The sequence below is a fragment of the Larimichthys crocea genome, chromosome I (assembly GCF_000972845.2).
Source record: "Larimichthys crocea isolate SSNF chromosome I, L_crocea_2.0, whole genome shotgun sequence".
NCBI lineage: Eukaryota > Metazoa > Chordata > Actinopteri > Sciaenidae > Larimichthys > Larimichthys crocea.
The window spans coordinates 37,043,749-37,061,835 of record NC_040011.1 but is presented as its reverse complement, the minus strand read 5'-3'; the positions used below and the strand labels follow the sequence as shown (position 1 = coordinate 37,061,835).

At 41.5% G+C, this 18,087-nt stretch overlaps 1 protein-coding gene across 1 annotated transcript; it reads left to right on the top strand.

The window, feature by feature from the left end:
• Nucleotides 1-4,188: 4,188 nt before the first annotated feature.
• Nucleotides 4,189-17,847, top strand: atp7a (ATPase copper transporting alpha). The gene is made up of 23 exons (XM_010754833.3): nt 4,189-4,481; nt 5,843-5,973; nt 7,125-7,632; nt 8,165-8,929; nt 9,033-9,245; nt 9,342-9,505; nt 9,717-9,878; nt 10,003-10,079; nt 10,598-10,820; nt 10,933-11,166; nt 11,282-11,373; nt 11,506-11,633; nt 12,014-12,168; nt 12,248-12,382; nt 12,492-12,686; nt 12,828-13,010; nt 13,133-13,346; nt 13,456-13,602; nt 13,730-13,872; nt 14,073-14,276; nt 14,934-15,051; nt 15,155-15,257; nt 15,353-17,847. The coding sequence occupies exons 2-23, from the start codon at nt 5,854-5,856 to the stop codon at nt 15,627-15,629; spliced, it is 4,560 nt and encodes a 1,519-aa protein (XP_010753135.3). The 5' UTR covers nt 4,189-4,481; nt 5,843-5,853; the 3' UTR covers nt 15,630-17,847.
• The last annotated feature ends 240 nt before the right edge of the window (nt 17,848-18,087 follow it).

Here is an 18,087-nt window from a genome sequence, read left to right as displayed (position 1 = left end):
AGACAGAGGGAGAGTCATGTTTTTATTTTTAGAGACAGTGTACCTTCACTTTAACACCAGTGTGTGTGTGTGTGTGTGTGTGTGTGTGTGTGTGTGTGTTTATTATTGGTGTGTCACCCTGACCCAGGAGAGTAGAGCACGCCTGCTGAGAGAAAGTAGGTCAATGTGTCAGTGTGTGTGTGTGTGGCCAGTAACAATCACAAGTGTTATCTTCCCTGGAGTATTCAATAAATAATGATACTGTCTGTATTCAACGCTACAAGTTCATCATAAGCAGTAGCAGTACGAGTGACCTTTCATAATTATTATGTTATTGTAGTGGACCTCCAAGTGTTTTGAACTCAGCCCAGGTAGCCACATCCCTTATATTTGTTTAATTTACATTTGCAATTTACACAGACATGCAAGTAAATAGATACCTTCATTAAAATTCAAATTAAATGTGTCTGTTTACTTCTTGCATGTCTGTGTAGTGTGATTATTGATTGGGTTGTAGGTTCTGTTAATTTTTTTGTTGTTTCTTTATGAGTTTCAGAGTGGTCCGGGGGGTCATCAGATGGGAGCCTGCAGTGTTGCACCCCAGTTTAAGGAGGACACACACAGTAGTATGCCTCCCACTGAGGCCCCAGCCCACTGATTTTAGTTTTCTGTTATTGTTATTTGAACTTTAGTAGTGTTATAGCCGGCCTTTTAGAGTTCTTCTGTTAATCAAATTATTTCTTACACTCACCTTGTGTTTAACCTTTTTTCTTTTTTTTTCTCAGCAGTAGCAGTTTTATTTTTAAGCCTTATTCATTCACCTTATTTCAATAAAAATATTTGTTTTATTTACTCTACTGACTCTGCCACCTCAGTCTCGACCGTGTCCTTGCAGTATTAGTATTTCAGTCCCCAGGAGACATTGTTGGCCCTAAAACTCTAGACTACTCTGCTCCTTGCCACATTATGTTTCCATTAAACTAAAGCACATTGATCTTATTGTTTTACATTTATTTGACAAAAATTAATTGGATCTTTGGCCATCAACATGGCATTTAGCAGAAATGTTAGATAATCTCTTGAACGCTGACTTTGACATCCAAGGTAACTTGCCTAACAAAGTACAGCACTTGTACTGTGATAGATAGGATTGTTTACTGGTGCATTCTCATGAGTAAATTTACTTTTCTTCATGCTTAAGGCCAACACAAACACAAGTAGGAGCTGTTGTTAATATTATTAGGAGCTTCTACTGACGCTTGCCTAATGTTTCGTGGATGGAGGTCTCTGCACACCGAGTCGGAGGATGGATGGAGGAGAAAAGCAGCCACCACTTGACAAGCATCATCATACTTAATACATATTATTTGGTTGTGTTTGTGTGTAGGCATGTATGATAACTGCTTTGCTTTAAGAACAGCAATATAACATTGGATAAAATAAGTTAGACTTTAATGATCCCACAATGGGGAAATTCACTTGTCACAGCAGCTTGTATACTCAAGGTGGATGGGAAATTATTCATAAATAAGAAATATATAGAAATATATATACAGTTTTGAGAGAGAGACCACGCAACTATATATATCTACGCTTATTCACAGAAATGTTTGTACAAATGCACTTCTGAAGTGGAAAATAACTTCCCCTGATGAACTTTTGGACTTTCAAATGAGGGAAACTTATGTACCCCAACCGGTCAAAAGAGTGCCCTCATAAACTTCCTCTTTCAATAACAGCTTGTATTTTGGTATAAACATCCCCTGCACTCACTGACAGACTGCTTGTGTACTCTGTTCCTGACTGCTCCTTCTCTACAGAAATCACTTTCAAAAGACAATTGTCATTGTCTAACTCTTTAATTCAGTATGCCTCTGTGGTCTTTGGTAATACCATTTTTCCATGACAGACCTGTGGTAGTGCTCCTTCTTACATGGTGGGAGTAGCAGTGTATTGTTTAAGGCCTCCACAGTCTCATGCAGGAGGTTCAAAGGAGTTCATGATGGATGTCAGCTTTGCTAACGTCCTCCTCTCCCCCACTTCCTCTATGGAGTCCGGGGGCAGTACAGGACAGAGCTGGCCTTTTTGATGAGTTTGTTGAGTTTGTCTTTTCCTGTCACTCTCTGTGCTTCCTCCTCCCCAGCAGATGACTACATAGTATTGTTGTTTTTTTTCAGAGCCCAGCACACTCCAAAGGACCTCAAACTTGCTGTTATTTCTTACAACTGTGGCCAAGTTTTAGTTTTAATTTCAACAGCAGATTCTTATACTATAGGACATCATTGTCAGTCAGTGGCAAAGACGATAACTTTATGATTATAGTATAAACATGTGTATTGATACTGACTTAACAGCCCTGGTGTTGTTTTTCTGTGCTCTCCATTATTATAAAAACTTTTGGTATTTGGTAAATCATAATCAAGAATGCAAGAGTGAGGCTGTTAGGATCTTTAGACATGCAGCTGTGCCTCACATCGTAACATAACTGAGACAGTATTTTTCATAATAGGTTAGGCTATATTCAGAGAAAGTGTTTATTTGTCTGGATCCCCATTGGTCAACATCTCTACCCTGTGAATCTCAATGAGGAGCTGACTCATACAGCATAAAAATATCATTTTTAAAAGAATCAAGTCACCACCCACTGAAGCAGCATATCTCTGGCAAGTTAAAAAGATGTTTCCATCACAACTGGACCAGCTGCCTCCAACATATAGACTAGCAGCAGTTTTTTTATTACCAAGGCAGGTTTTTATGCCACGAGTTTGCCCTGTGTTTAAAGTGCCCACCTGAAGACGATCAATGTCATCTTTAAACTATAAATACAGGATGACAAGAAAGGAACCAAATGTAACAGACATACTGTGGATTGACAGGGCGCATGGGTGATAACAAAGGGTCAATAACAAGTCAGGTGTACAAAGGGAGGGACTAAACAAGGGACAAAGGAGTCAAGAAGAGGAGGAACAAATACTACTTTGTATCTTTTTACACCCTGAATTTAGTCTGTAGGCTCACAACTTATCTCAGACAGAGGCAAACTCATTGCAGTAAACCAACAAAAAGTCTGAATCCCTCTTCATGATGCAAGTAATAGAAATGTAAGCTCCCTTGGTTGTATGTAATTACTTTTAAACATACTGTGAGATGAACATATGTGAGAAAGTTGAGTTTTCAAATTTCAAGAGTCAGTTTTATTTCATGTCATGTGCAGGTTGACACAGGGTCAAAAAAACAATAAAATGTGTTTGACGAAAGGAACCAGTCACCTCAGTTACATTAAGAGCACCGCACATAAAGCATAAAAACAGCTAAAGAAGTAAAATACAATACAATGATGATGATATACCGATATAAAAATACAAGATATAATAAAATATAATATGAAAAATATGTATAACTGTTCTATACATTGTGCAGGTGTAACAAGTACAAATGTGTGTGTGTGTGTGTGTGTGTGTGTGTGTCAGCTTCCAGACTGACAAACAGATCCTGGCTAACCAACCGTGGTCCCCTTGGTAGTGGGGGCACTTGGGGCAGTAACCCCCCAAAACTGGGGCTCCAGCTCCAGCAAATCCCAGGATGTATATATATATATATATATACACATATATATATGCACAGCCATTGAAGAGGATTTTCCACGGGCCACAATCAACAACCTGATCAACTCTATGCGAAGGAGATGTGTTGCCCTGCGTGACTGGTTTTCTGACCCCCCCAGCCCCCACCAATAAAACAAAACTGCACGTTTCAGAGTGGCCTTTTGTCGTGGCCAGCCTAAGGCACACCTGTGCAAAGCAATATTCATGCTTTCTAATCAACATCTTGATATACCACACCTGTGAGGTGGTATGGATTATCTCGGTCAAAGGAGAAGTGCTCGCTATCACAGATTTACACAGATTTCTGAACAATATTTAAGAGAAATGGTTATTTTGTGCGTATAGAAAATGTTTGAGTTCATCTCATGAAAGATGGGAGCAAAAACACAAGTTTATATTTTTGTTCAGTGTATGTACATGTATGAAAGTAAAGAAAAAAATATTTTCTATATAAGATAATCAAGAGTTTCTGTACATTATGTAAACTTTTTCAAATAAAAACTATATATAATAGCTCATTGCTGTATTGATACCAGCTGTGGACTAAACAGGCGTAAACAGCCTGACAGGTCACACTCAGGGCAGCGTTTACCCCTGCTCTTTGCGCATGCGCAGCCCCGCCTGTTGGCGCTGACGCAGCCGTGCGGTGCGGTTGGTCACGTCGGCGTGAAAAGAAGAAACAAACACAGTTTCACGCAGCTGCTCTTTATGTGATAACAGAGGCCACTGCTCTGTTCGTTATTCCTCACTGGGCAACACGATGCTGCGACGTGTCCGGCTCGTTGTTTGTACCGCGGGCTGATGAAAGGGAAGCTAACGAGCTAGCTCGGTTTAGCATAGTCTGACAGTCAACGGCTGTAGCTTTGCAGCTAACTGGATATCTCCCCTGTGAACAAGGTAAAAACTATGTGTGTGTTTGTCTGCTTTTTAATAGACCTTATTACTTCTAATAGTTTCTTGTTGACACCTCAGCTGGCTTTGAATTGTCTTGTAAGTGTAGCAACAAAGCAGTGGACAGCTAACTGTAAACATGTTGTCTAACGTAGCTGACTCACATTAAATAATATGAGCATCACTGCAAGTTACAAAACTAACCATTAAACCAAGAACGGGTTTATGTCGGCTTACCATCGCAGTGTTATTGGTGAGTGAATTGGATTTGATTTAAACCTCAGAAAGAGTTTTTGTTTAATGTTTGTCCTGTGAGTCCATGTGATCGGGATGGCTTCACACTGCTGTGACAGGTTTGTTTCAAACTCAAGACAAGTGTCATGTTAAAGATAAAGTGAGAAGACAGTAATGTTGTCAGTTTAATAGAAGTCATATTATCTATCTATCTATCTATCTATCTATCTATCTATCTATCTATCTATCTATCTATCTACCTGTTTTTAATGTAGTATTCTTGTAATTTGATATACCTTTGTTTTTTTTGTTTGTTTCTGTTATTTGCTGTCTGCTCTAATTTATTGTACAGTGTCCTTGGGTGACAGAAAGGCACCTATGAAATTAAATTTATTATTATCTATCTATCTATCTATCTATCTATCTATCTATCTATCTATCTATCTATCTATCTATCTATCTATCTGTTTTTAATGTTGTATTCTTGTAATTTGATACGTTTATGTTTTTTTTGTTTGTTTCTGTTATTTGCTATCTACTCATTTATTGTAAGGTGTCCTTGGGTGACAAAAAAGGCACCTATGAAATAAAATTTATCATCATCATCATCATCATCATCATCTATCTGTCTAGTTATCTGTCTGTCTGTCTGTCTGAAGCTTTAATCTGTTGTTGCTTGACAGCTCAAACTTCAGAAACATTGTTAAGCTTCTTTATTTTGTCAGGCAAAGGTGCCCGAAATACTTGTTACAGGGGAAATATTTTTTTTTTAAAACTAAAGCACTCCTGTATGTTTTTCTTTTTATATGTTGTGTTTGTGTCTTTGCCCTCCTCTTGAGGGACAAAAAAAAAAGACCAGAGCTGATAAACTGGTCTAATAATGTGACCAGCGCCAAGATTTGTCCTTTTGTTTTTCTTATCGCGTTTTGACTTTGAAGAAACACATGTTGTTTAGTTAATTTGTGTAGTAGTCTTTGTGTACATAATCTATAAAGTCCCACCTGCTGTTCCCTCAACTTATTGTCACACATTTGTGTCCACCCGGTTTTTGTGATGTCTTCCATATTTGCTCTTGTGAAACACTTCCTGTCGTATTTTACACAACACATTTTTTCCTTTGTGTGTCCTTTCAGACTAGGCAGTCATGACGCATAAAGTAAATCTGTGCTCAGTTTCCCTCGGAGTCGAGGGCATGACTTGTGGCTCCTGCGTCCAGTCCATAGAGCAGCGCATCGGGTCTCTCCCTGGAGTGATGCATATAAAGGTAAATGCAGTCTTTGCAAAGATATAACAACGGTTTGGTGTCATTCAGACATTTCTTTTCACTGAGGTGCAACTTTTGACTTAACAATGTAACAATGCAATCTGTGTTTTAAAATGGAGCATTAGAGCCTTGTGGAAAAGACCAATATGTTCACATTATTATATTAACTAAAGTTTCCTGCCCATTTTAAGGTAATACAGATTGATTAATCCCACAGTCTTGCTCCCTCAGGACTAGCTGGTCTGATTTACAACTATGTTAACATCAATATATCCATGAGAGATGGCTAAATGGCAATAGAAGTGATCTGCTATTTTGTTTATCGTGTGTTTACCCCCCAGGCTGAAGCTAAATGAGAAGATAATGTAATAGTATGGTCCAGATAGAGCTCTGCCCTTTTCTGGACAATGACAGCAGGTCGATATGTGGTCTGTACCCACAGGAAATGTCATTTGTGTCTTAAGAGAATTCAATTCCTGCATCATTTTAAGTTAATCCATATAGACATGTTTGAGGTAGGGGTAACATTGTCTCATTCCTGCCCTGCCCCCGCTCTCTTATTCTCAGGAAAAAAAAAGGTTAATCCAAGGCACACTCATTTACTACTAAACCCCCACTGTGGTCTGCAACTTTATAACAGTCAAGTGATCCCTTCAGCGTGTCACATGCTTTCTTGTTGCTGAAGAGGAACAACTGAAGATTGTCATGCTGACAGAACTTTTTTTTTTTTTTAATGACGTAAAGTTACATTCTTGAAACATAACTCATGATTCACAATTGGACTGTAAAAATGTTAAATAAAGCTGAAGGAATTGAGTATAGTAACTAAAATAAATAAATTAAATTGACAGTAAGTCTTTGAAGTTCATTCAGACATACTGAACACTGAATCAACAGAAACAAAACAAACTGTTATTGCCTTACTAATGTGCTTTCTGCAGTTTTATCTAAAACTTCTACATCTGCTGTTTTTAATCTGAAGAATTAAAACCACCTGTGGCACCTTAGTCGTAGTTTTTTTTTGTCAGATTTTTAGTATAATAAGAGCTCAAGTCAAATGCTGTTAGTGATAGCTGAAATTATTTCACTTTTAATGAATATACTCTGTTATATTTACTTATTTATCCCTTATCTTGGTTCTTATTTTGTAGGTGTCTTTAGAGCAGAGGAACGCTACTGTCCTATTTGACCACAGCCAACAGAGCCCAGAGTCTCTCTCAGATGCCATCGAAGACATGGGCTTTGAATCAAGTCTGTCAGAGTCCAGCACAGCCACACCCGTCTCTACCGATACCCACCTGATCCCCACCTCATGCCTGACACCTGCAGCCCAACAGGAAGCTTTGAAGAAGTTGTCCCAGATTCAGGGAGTGTTGGATGTCAGAGAGAGCACAACCCAGATGGGTCTGGTTGTCACCTTTGTTCCTTCCCTGACTTCTTCGCAGCAGCTGAGTGAGGTGGTGGGCAGCTTAATGCTTCCGGAGATCCCCACACCCGGCAGCCCCATGCAAACAAGCCCAACTTTGTCCCCATCTCACTCCTCTGCGGGAAGTGGGGTGTCGCTCCTGAAGTTGCGCATCGAAGGAATGACCTGTCACTCCTGCACCACCACAATTGAGGGGAAGATTGGGAAACTCAAAGGGATTGAAAAGATCAAAGGTGATGTACTTGGCGTGTTCACAAGCTTTCAGTCACGTGCTGCCTTCCTGTGTGATCGAGAAGTGATGTTATAAAACAGTTGCGGCACACTTAACAGATAAAGGTCATGTCATCGTGTATGTCAGGCTTTTTATATGTGCATCACTGAGAGATTGCTCAGTAGGATTTGACCGTGACTCATAAAATCCTCTTGGGTATCGCTGTAATGAGTGACATGAGGACAGATTGGATTATATATGAGTACAGCATCAGGTGGATGCTGTATATTCTAGATGGATTACTCCTAAAGTAATTTAACATGTCCATACCTCAAATGTTTTATGCTTTTGACACAGATTTATGATTATAAAAATCTTTGTAAAGCTATATACTAAAGATAGTGAATGTATGCAGTGAACATGAATGTTGAACTTCTTTTAGTGAAGCTGTCTTTTCTTGCACAGTCACTTCCTGTTCCTGTGTAATATTAGCTTACTTTCTTTCTTGTCCTCTGTTTCTAATTTTAACTCTGTCATGTCTTTATTCTCCACAGTTGTTTTAGAGACTCAGGAAGCTTCAATCGTGTACCTGCCTTACCTCATTACTATCGAAACCATCGTCGACCAGATTGCTGTGGCCGGCTTTAAGGCGTGTGTCAAGTCAAAGCCTCGCCCTCTGCAGCTGTCCCCCAGTAACGTTGAACGTTTTGTTGATTTACAAAAAACAACCGTTCCTTCGCCTTCAGAGGAGACAGAAATCTTCATAGACATGACACTTACCATGCTCAGGGTGAAAGGTATGCACTGCCGTTCATGTGTGGTCAACATTCAGGACAATATCGCCAAGCTGCCCGGTGTCTCCTCTGTGGAGGTCTCTCTGGAGAAGGAGAAGGCCTCCATCTGCTATGACCCTCTAAAGATCACAGTGGCTCAGTTGCAGAAGGCAATAGAGGACTTGCCTCCAGGAAACTTCAAGACTCAACCCTGGGACAGTGGCCCTCTCACTACTACATCCACATCGCCCACAACTGCCTTATTGTTGCCTCGTCCTGCAGGAGCAACTCAGGCCAAACCTGCTGCCTCACAGCCTTGTTTTACCCAGCCTCTGAGCTCTGTTGTTAAAATTCACATTGAAGGCATGACGTGCAACTCCTGTGTCAAGTCCATTGAAGACATGATCTCACCAAGGAAGGGGGTGATGTCGGCCCAGGTCTCTCTGGCTGATCACCAGGGGATCTTCGAGTATGATCCCCTCCTGACCACACCAGAGCAGCTGAGGGAGGCCATAGAGGACATGGGCTTTGATGCCTTCTTACCTGGTGAGAGCATAGATGTTGAAGTATTTTGCCTAGAAGCTTAACCTTGTTGCCTCGATGCTCCTCAGTATTTCTCTTTTTAAAGACCATAATTTGTTGTCCACAGAGACCAATTCACTGCTGCCTGAACCAGATCACAGTCTCTCAAAGTCTTTGAGTCTAGCACCTGTGAAAGATAAGGAGCTCAACAATGACCTGCACAAAGAAACCCCCCAGGGACGCAACAGCGACCAGCACTTAAAATGCTACATCCAGATTGGAGGGATGACGTGTGCTTCCTGTGTGGCGAACATCGAGCGAAACCTCAAGAACGAGGCTGGTCCGTAAAAACGCAGAAAGTTTTATTTAAATGAGGATCAGTTGTGTCATATTGCTTTGATTAGGAGCTAAAGAGAAAATCGTTGGTGTTGTGCAGGTATCTACTCTGTTCTGGTGGCATTAATGGCCAGCAAAGCAGAGGTGCGTTACAACCCTGAACTCGTCGACCCTGTGAAGATAGCTGATTACGTGAAAGAGCTGGGGTTCACTGCCTCAGTCATGGAGAACTATGAAGGTTCAGATGGAAACCTGGAGCTCGTGGTGAGTTAACATAAGGTAGCACTGACATTATTATTATGTATCAAAAGACAAGACATATTCAACAGTCCTTTCCACAATCTGAAATGTGTGATGCGAGCATCCCCCTTTGCAGCAAATGAAAAGAATCATGTCCGTCTCCTCACATCATTTCCTCTTTAATATATTTTTGTCCCTTTTCTCCACTTGACTGCTCCTCTTCACCTTCTTTCAGGTCAGGGGAATGACGTGTGCCTCTTGTGTTCACAAAATCGAATCCAGTCTCATGAGAGAAAAGGGGATTATATATGCCTCCGTTGCCTTGGCAACCAACAAAGCACACATCAAGTACGACTCTGAAGTTATAGGGCCGCGAGACATCGTCAAGATGATTGAGGTAATATTCCTGTTTCTGTCTGTTCAGTCATTTCTGCATGTTGCTCGTGCAAACCAGAGAATTTGTGAATTATTTATTTTTAATGCTTCTAAAATATGATGAGTAATTTGACTTTTGTTTGTAGAGTCTGGGATTTGAAGCGTCTTTGGTGAAGAGAGACCGCACTGCTAGTCACCTGGACCACAGCAAAGAGATTAAACAGTAAGTTTGTCTTTGTTTACCAATAACACACAAAAGCTCCAATCTATGTTTGTTTATCGATTATTGTCACTGTGTCCGTAAGTTATAACTTCTGTTTGTGCTGCTGCTGGGACCAAGACAAAGTTAATCTCAGCAGAACTCAGTTGTTAAAATCTCACAGCAGGGATTAACTCAGAGAAAACATAAAAACTTTATTGTTTGCTTTGTGTTAGGCTTTTCTGTTTTCACATGCACTGCTTTGTTGGACTGCTCTTTGATCCGGCTGTCTGTTTTAACTCTCCTCTCCCCGACTACTGACATTCAAGCCTGTTACTGCTCGTGTTTGTGACTGTCAAGACAGCTGTTCATGTCATCATGTAACTGATTCATATGATATAATTTCATCTTGATATTAATCAAATATCAAATGTATCTAATCATAATGAAACTTGTGATTTTACGCATTAAAACATGTTTATAAACTCAGATTAAACAAAATGAAGTCAGATTCTAACACAGACATGTCTCTGTTCTCAAAGATGGAGGAAGTCTTTCCTGGTGAGCTTGATTTTCTGCGTGCCTGTCATGGGCATGATGACCTACATGATTATCATGGACCATCAAATGAATGTTTCGCATCAGCACAACGCCACAGTGGAGGACCGCAACCACTACCACTCCACCATGTTTCTGGAGAGACAGCTGCTCCCAGGCCTCTCCATCATGAACCTTCTCTCCTTCCTCTTCTGCGTGCCTGTGCAGGTAAATCAGAGGGATTAACTGAAACGTGATAAGGAAATACCAGCCGCCGGGTGTCTGAAGGAAATGTTTGTGGTTTAGTGAATACAAGCTTTTCTCTTGTTCCTCTCTTTAGTTTATTGGAGGACGCTACTTCTACATTCAAGCCTACAAAGCAGTCAAACACAAATCTGCCAACATGGATGTGCTAATAGTTCTGGCTACCACCATAGCCTTCACCTACTCGCTGGTTGTCCTAATTGTGGCCATGGTGGAGAAGGCAAAAGTCAACCCCATCACCTTCTTTGACACCCCACCGATGCTGTTTGTCTTCATCTCCCTGGGACGCTGGCTGGAACAGATAGCCAAGGTTTAGCTCATCATCATTAATGACATCTATGACAGTTCATTTTCATTTTTTAATTGCAGTTAGATGATTAGACGGCGCTTACAAATTGTTTTGTGTGCCCTCTTCTTCCATCCAGAGCAAAACATCTGAGGCTTTGTCCAAGCTGATGTCTTTACAAGCAACTGAAGCCACGGTGGTCACTCTCAGCAGCGACAACTGCATCATCAGGTACTCGTTGTTCTCTACGCTCATTTTGTTTACACAAGCCTTTCATATCTTTAGTTTGTTTTAGATGACATATGTCAGTAACGGTAATCTATTACTGTGCATCACTAATGTTGACATCCATGTGTGTCGCAGTGAAGAGCAGGTGGATGTTGAGCTGGTGCAGAGGGGCGATGTGGTGAAAGTTGTTCCTGGAGGGAAATTTCCAGTAGACGGGAGAGTCATCGAGGGACACTCCATGGCCGACGAGTCCCTCATCACAGGTTAGTAAGAGAAAGAAACAATACTATTAGATACTTGGTCCATTATGTATTAAGGGCTCAAAATCAACATTGGTGGCCTTTAAAGTAGTAGTACTAAGTACTACTGCTCTGGTTGTTCCTTTGCCTTTTTTGTGCCTTGTTTGAGTAGTAGAGTAGGAGATAATCTGAAAATGGTTAGTCTTCAGTTTGATGTGTTCTGTTGTAATGTCTATAAAATAATTTTACAATATGAAAAAAATCAATTGCCAGCACAGCGAACACTTAGTCTTTGCTCATTATTTGAATAATAACCTGGAACACCAGTATCTGCGACAGACGACCTGTTTTCCTCCGTCTTGGACTGTAATGTTTTCTGACCAGCTGTTGTTTTGGATCTGCAGGTGAGGCCATGCCAGTGACGAAGAAGCCCGGCAGCTCTGTGATTGCAGGCTCCATTAACCAGAATGGCTCTCTGCTCGTCAGTGCTACACATGTTGGCATGGACACCACACTGTCTCAGATTGTCAAACTGGTGGAGGAGGCTCAGACTTCAAAGGTAAATAATGTGGTTTGAGATCTGCACTGTTTCCCTGCTCTGCTGGTCACATGTTTAATTTCAGACATTTTATTTTAAGGCTCCCATCCAGCAGTATGCCGATAAGATCAGTGGATACTTTGTACCCTTCATTGTTGGTATATCCGTCCTCACGCTGATCGCCTGGATCATCATCGGGTTTTTAGACTTCTCCCTCGTGGAAAAGTATTTTCCTGTGAGTCTTCTCAGTATAGTTTCACAAAACGATGTCCGTTCCTCTCTGTTCTTTAAAATTTTTTTTTAGATATGACTAAAAGAAAAGCTAACAGCCACATTTCCTGCAGGGTTACGACAAGAGCATTTCCAGGGCAGAGGCAGTGATTCGCTTCGCCTTCCAGGCCTCCATAACAGTGTTATGCATTGCCTGTCCCTGTTCTCTTGGCTTGGCAACCCCGACAGCTGTCATGGTGGGCACAGGGGTTGGGGCCCAAAATGGCATCTTGATAAAGGGAGGAGAGCCACTTGAGATGGCGCATAAGGTGTGTTAACGATGATATTCTGACACCCCTATGTAGTCAGCCAATTATGTAACAGACCAACTGTCAATTTAAACACGTTATGAAATGGTTTACTGTGTTACACAACCACATGAGTCTTATCATATCTTCTTTTATGGGCAGGTCCAGTCGGTGGTGTTTGATAAAACTGGCACCATCACATATGGTGCTCCAAAAGTCATCCAACTGAAGATAGTGGTCGAGGGTAACAAGATGCCTCGTTCCCGACTGCTGGCCATCGTGGGTACAGCGGAGAACAACAGCGAACATCCTCTGGGAGCAGCTATCACCAAGTACTGCAAACAGGTTGGTGTCTTACCTCAGATTTAAACCTAACGCGGCCAATGGCACACCCTCATCTCAGATAACTAGTCCACCATTTGATCTAGATTTGTGAACTGTTAACATCCATTACTGTTTGGGTGCAGGAGCTTGGCACAGAGTCTCTTGGCGCTTGCACAGACTTTCTGGCAGTTCCCGGCTGCGGCATCCGATGTCAGGTCAGCAACACGGAGACGCTGATGAAACAGGCAGACAGCGACAGCGAGGATAACAACCAGCGCAACAGCGTCCTCGTCCAGATCAGTGACACCAGAATGACCACCACCTCCCATCCACTCATCATGGACCCACAGCCATTAAGTAGGTTGGGCTGCAATGCAATCCTAACATATTGTTGCAGTCATAAATTCAGTGTTTTGATATTCCAGTGATACAATCTGCATCTAACCCAAATGATATCTGTGTTTAGGCCTCGTCCAGACAGCCAGCTATGTTGTTCTGATTGGCAACAGAGAATGGATGAGGAGAAACTGCCTAGAGATAAGACCGGAGATAGACGAGGCCATGACGGAGCATGAGCGCAGAGGACGCACTGCTGTCCTGGTAGCTGTAGACGGTGAGTAGTACTGTTCAAGATTAAATGTAATCCTTTTAGCAGTTTGCCATCTTTGCCACATGGAAAGCGTGCTTGGAGTTGTTCTCTTGTAGAGGAAACACTGAATATAGCATTTATTTGTGCATAGATCTGCTGTGCGCAATGATAGCCATCGCAGACACGGTGAAACCAGAGGCTGAGCTGGCCGTCCACACTCTGACCAACATGGGGCTGGAAGTTGTGCTGATGACCGGAGACAACAGCAAGACGGCACGGGCCATTGCTGCTCAGGTATGGACAGGGTGTGGTTATAGAGCTTGGTAACGATATTGTAAAAAAAGATCTGTGTTTTTATAGTTAACAGGGAAGAGTGATATGATTTATGATATCAGGTTTTTAAGCCATTTCTTTTATTGCTCAATTGTATCAAATAATATATTTTTTTCACTCGCAGATGTGATTTGTGTGTTGTGGTATGTTTGTTTGCACAGGTGGGTATCCGGAAGGTGTTTGCTGAGGTGCTGCCCTCCCACAAAGTGGCGAAGGTGGAGCAGCTGCAGCAGTCAGGAAAGCGAGTAGCCATGGTGGGTGACGGTGTCAACGACTCACCTGCTCTGGCCATGGCTGACGTGGGCATCGCCATAGGAACCGGGACAGATGTGGCAATAGAGGCAGCAGATGTGGTGTTGATCAGGGTAAGAATTTGAGCTTGGACGTTAAAATTATGTCATGAATTCATGTCTTGGCTCTACAGATCCTTTGTTTCATAACGTAAACGCTGCAAACGTCATATTTCTGTATTATATACACAGTGTGAAACACAGGATGGCAGGCATGACACACTATCACAACACAGTATGATGATATGTTAGTCATGATACCAAAAGCATAATACATGTTTTGCAGGACAGCAATACATCACACACCAGAGAGAAAAATTGCAAACGACTGTTGCATTCCTCTAATGAACGTCGCCTGGCTCTGCCATCCGTTCGCTCAGGGCAATCGAAACTTGTTCCCCGTTGGTGGCGTGCGATACCAGTTCCTACCAGAGTAGAGTGTCCATCTTCTGAAACATAACTCCTGAAGACCCAGCTCTTCAGAGAGTACCTCCTTTCCTAGCACTACCAACAACTTGACACGCTAAATCCATCCCCCTAGTCCTGTCACAGTATTTATTGCTGCACTAACATTGTCACACTGTACCATGATTGTTTCTTTTTTCTGTAAATCGCTTTGGATAACGGCGTCAGCTAAATGACTAAAAGTAAAATGTAAACGTACTTGAATCATGGTTCTAATCACATTACTGCTTGTCCTGCTTATTGACCCACTTTTGTTGTCATTTGCAGAATGACCTGTTGGATGTGGTGGGCAGCATTGACCTCTCTAAAAAGACCGTCAAAAGGATCAGGATCAACTTTGTTTTTGCGCTTATCTACAACTTGGTTGGCATTCCTATTGCTGCTGGTAGGTGACCGCAAAATTTTTATTTACATGGTGTTGTAACATTGACCGTGCTCTTGGTGGAAATCTTGTGCACAGTAGTAATATGAGCCGTGTTTGTCCACAGGTGTGTTTCTTCCTATTGGTCTGGTGTTACAGCCGTGGATGGGCTCTGCTGCGATGGCGCTGTCATCTGTTTCTGTGGTTTTGTCCTCGCTTCTACTCAAGTGGTAACGAGAGTTCTTTTCATCTGCTTTGTTTTTCTTTTACCAAATGTTGCATATTCATCTCTTTTTTTTCCTTTTATTTTTCTGTCTTCCTTCAGTTACACTAAGCCGAGTGCTGAGAAGTTGGAAGCCAGACTGGGGGGTAACGGCAGACGGCAGGGCAGCCTGTCCGATGTCAGTGTCCACATTGGCATGGGCGACATGCGACGCCCTTCCCCCAAACTCAGCCTCCTGGACCGCATTGTCAACTACAGCCGCGCCTCCATCAACTCCCTGCGCTCAGACAAGCACTCACTCAACAGCTTGGTGCTCAGTGAGCCCGACAAACACTCCCTGCTGGTGGGGGAGGCGCGGTGTGAGGAGGAGTTTTGCTGATTTCCTGAGGCTCACATGGGCCAGCAACAACTTTTATATACTGTAGTAGACTGTAACTGCATTTATTGAAGGATAGAGCATGTTAAGCTGAAAGAGTTAATGGCCCATCCATCTGCTGTAGGTGCCTCAGGGCAGCACTGTTGACTTGAAGAAAGCTTACATGCCCCCTTCTCTTTTCTGCACTACAGAGCGCACTGGGGTGATTTTCTCTTTTTCAGCTGCAGACTATCCTTTCTCGAGGTCACTGCCCTCCAGCACACTCTTTGACCAACCCCCACCCTCTCTGATCTTCTGCCACTCTGTGTGCTCGGGGGGGCATGAAGCATCTTCAGAGGCTTGAAGCAGGTGATCACATCCAGGAAGCAGAGTGACGATCAACTCTCCTACTGTGGTCATTTGCCAGTACAATCTGTAACATCTATCCAAAGACATTTTCACAGTGTATCCCTTGTGAGAGTGGACACAGAGTTATATTTTGATTCATTTTCCATTTAATGGAAAATTATAATAACACTGATGTATAATTATATTCCAGAGTATTTATATTACCCTTATTTATCTTTTTTTTTCTTTATATATGATGTGAAAAATGAAGTTGTTGTATCCAAATGCCTATTTCCATTTATCTCCCAAAATGTGTAATTACTAAGTGAGGTAAGGCATCAAAAACTCGATCAAAGAAGCCTTTTGCTGCAAACACAACGCTAATGAAGTGAGTCGTAAAAAATGTCGGTGTTACTAAAGTGCCAATTGAAATGCCGCCTTGGCAGAGTCCAACACATTCCAAAGATAGCACCATGCAGAGGTGACTTTGGACTACAATGTGCACACAAGTGTGAACAGAAGAAAGGTCAACATCAACGAGCAGAAAACCAGTAGATGTTTGACTGCGTGTGAAGACCCTCTGCGTCTTTGGGTCATGGTACAAGATGTCTGTCAATGAATGTGAACGTTATTTGCTGTTAAACTATAAAAAGGCTGTTACATGAAGGTTTTGTGCTGTGATGCTGTTTGTTAAGAAAAGGCCAAATTGTAAAGGCATGTGTGTTCTGTCATTACAGTGGGCACGATGTCGCTGAACGCACAGCAGGATCAGCAGCTGTGCTGATGAATTATGTGGATTGTTTCATAAAAAATCACGTTGTGTAACTTACAAAATGGAGATCACACTATTGCAGACAGCTATGCTTTATTTTATTTTTTACACCTACAAAGATTTGCAGTCCATCTGTTCCTTGAAGTTTTGTGTCCAAAGCTCTCTGGTATTTCTTTGTCCCATCAGTTTGTCCTGCCACAATCCCATGATGCAATATGTTCTGTAGCTGCTTTCTCAGTGCAATTATGCCAACCTGTTGTTTTTGTGCATTGCTATGTAAAGGCGTCTTAAGGCTTCAGATCTGTGTGTAATCAAATGAAGCAAGTCCATGTTTGCAATCTTTCATAGTTCTTCTGAACATTATGTGCCTTGGAATAAAAATCCCCTTTGTAACGTCAGTCGACTGTGTCCAGTTTAAACCAGAAGATGGCGCTGCGGCACCATTGGCAGCACTAAAACAACAGACAAGATTTCATCAAGTTTATTTCATCCAGTTAGTCTAAACATCACATCACCCCAATGTACTGCAAAACAATCAAATACAATTTGTGTCATCTGTTTTTAAAAATACTTATTGTAATTAATGCAAACTGTAAATGACTTATTCCTCTTGAGTCGATCTGTATCGCTTTGGCTGTAGTGATCATTTGATTTGGTAGACTGAAGCTTGTGAACATGTTATTTATTAGGGAGTTGATTTAATATATTTGTTAGTCAGAGGTTAAGGGATTAATAATCAGAAAAAATGTCTACCGAAGGGCAAGTTTAGTACTTCTTCTCATCTTGTGTTACTCCCTCACTGAAAAGCATTGTGGTCAGGAAACAGAACGGGTTTAACCAGGTCTAAAAAATGTGCAGCTTTTGAAATGTTACAACATTGTGCTTTTCTGGACTAACACGCCTCGAGCAGCTGTAATTTGAAAATGCTACATTCAGTTAACCTTAACCATTAACAAACTTCACTTCAAACCAGCTAGGGAACGGCTCAACTCCAACAAAACTCTCTGGAAACACTGGCAATCTAAAATAAAAGTTACTTATACAGCAATATATGCAAGTAGATTTACATTATTTTAAACATTAAAACACCTTACAGAAATTACACAGCATGATGAGCAAAAAGAAGCAATGAAATCCAAATCAACGTTCACAAGCGTTTGCCATAGATTTAAGTTAACTGGACCAAATGATTTAAACACACACTGGAGTACAGATTTAAAAAAAAATGTTTTTTAGATTTGCTCAGATTTGTTTTGTGTCTTCAGGTTGATCTTTTTCACTTTCTGGCAGGTTTATAAATCTGGCACATCGCTGTACAATCTGTCTCGAATTCAACTTCATGCAGTAAAAAACAGTCGCTGT

What these genes read in the sequence shown, in the direction of transcription:
- atp7a (XM_010754833.3), top strand. Translation starts at nt 5,854, where the DNA reads ATGACGCATAAAGTAAATCTGTGCTCAGTTTCCCTCGGAGTCGAGGGC. An exon ending in CGACGAGTCCCTCATCACAG is followed by an intron (nt 11,634 to 12,013) that starts GTTAGTAAGAGA and finishes TTGGATCTGCAG; the next exon opens with GTGAGGCCATGCCAGTGACG. An exon ending in CAGATGTGGTGTTGATCAGG is followed by an intron (nt 14,277 to 14,933) that starts GTAAGAATTTGA and finishes TGTCATTTGCAG; the next exon opens with AATGACCTGTTGGATGTGGT.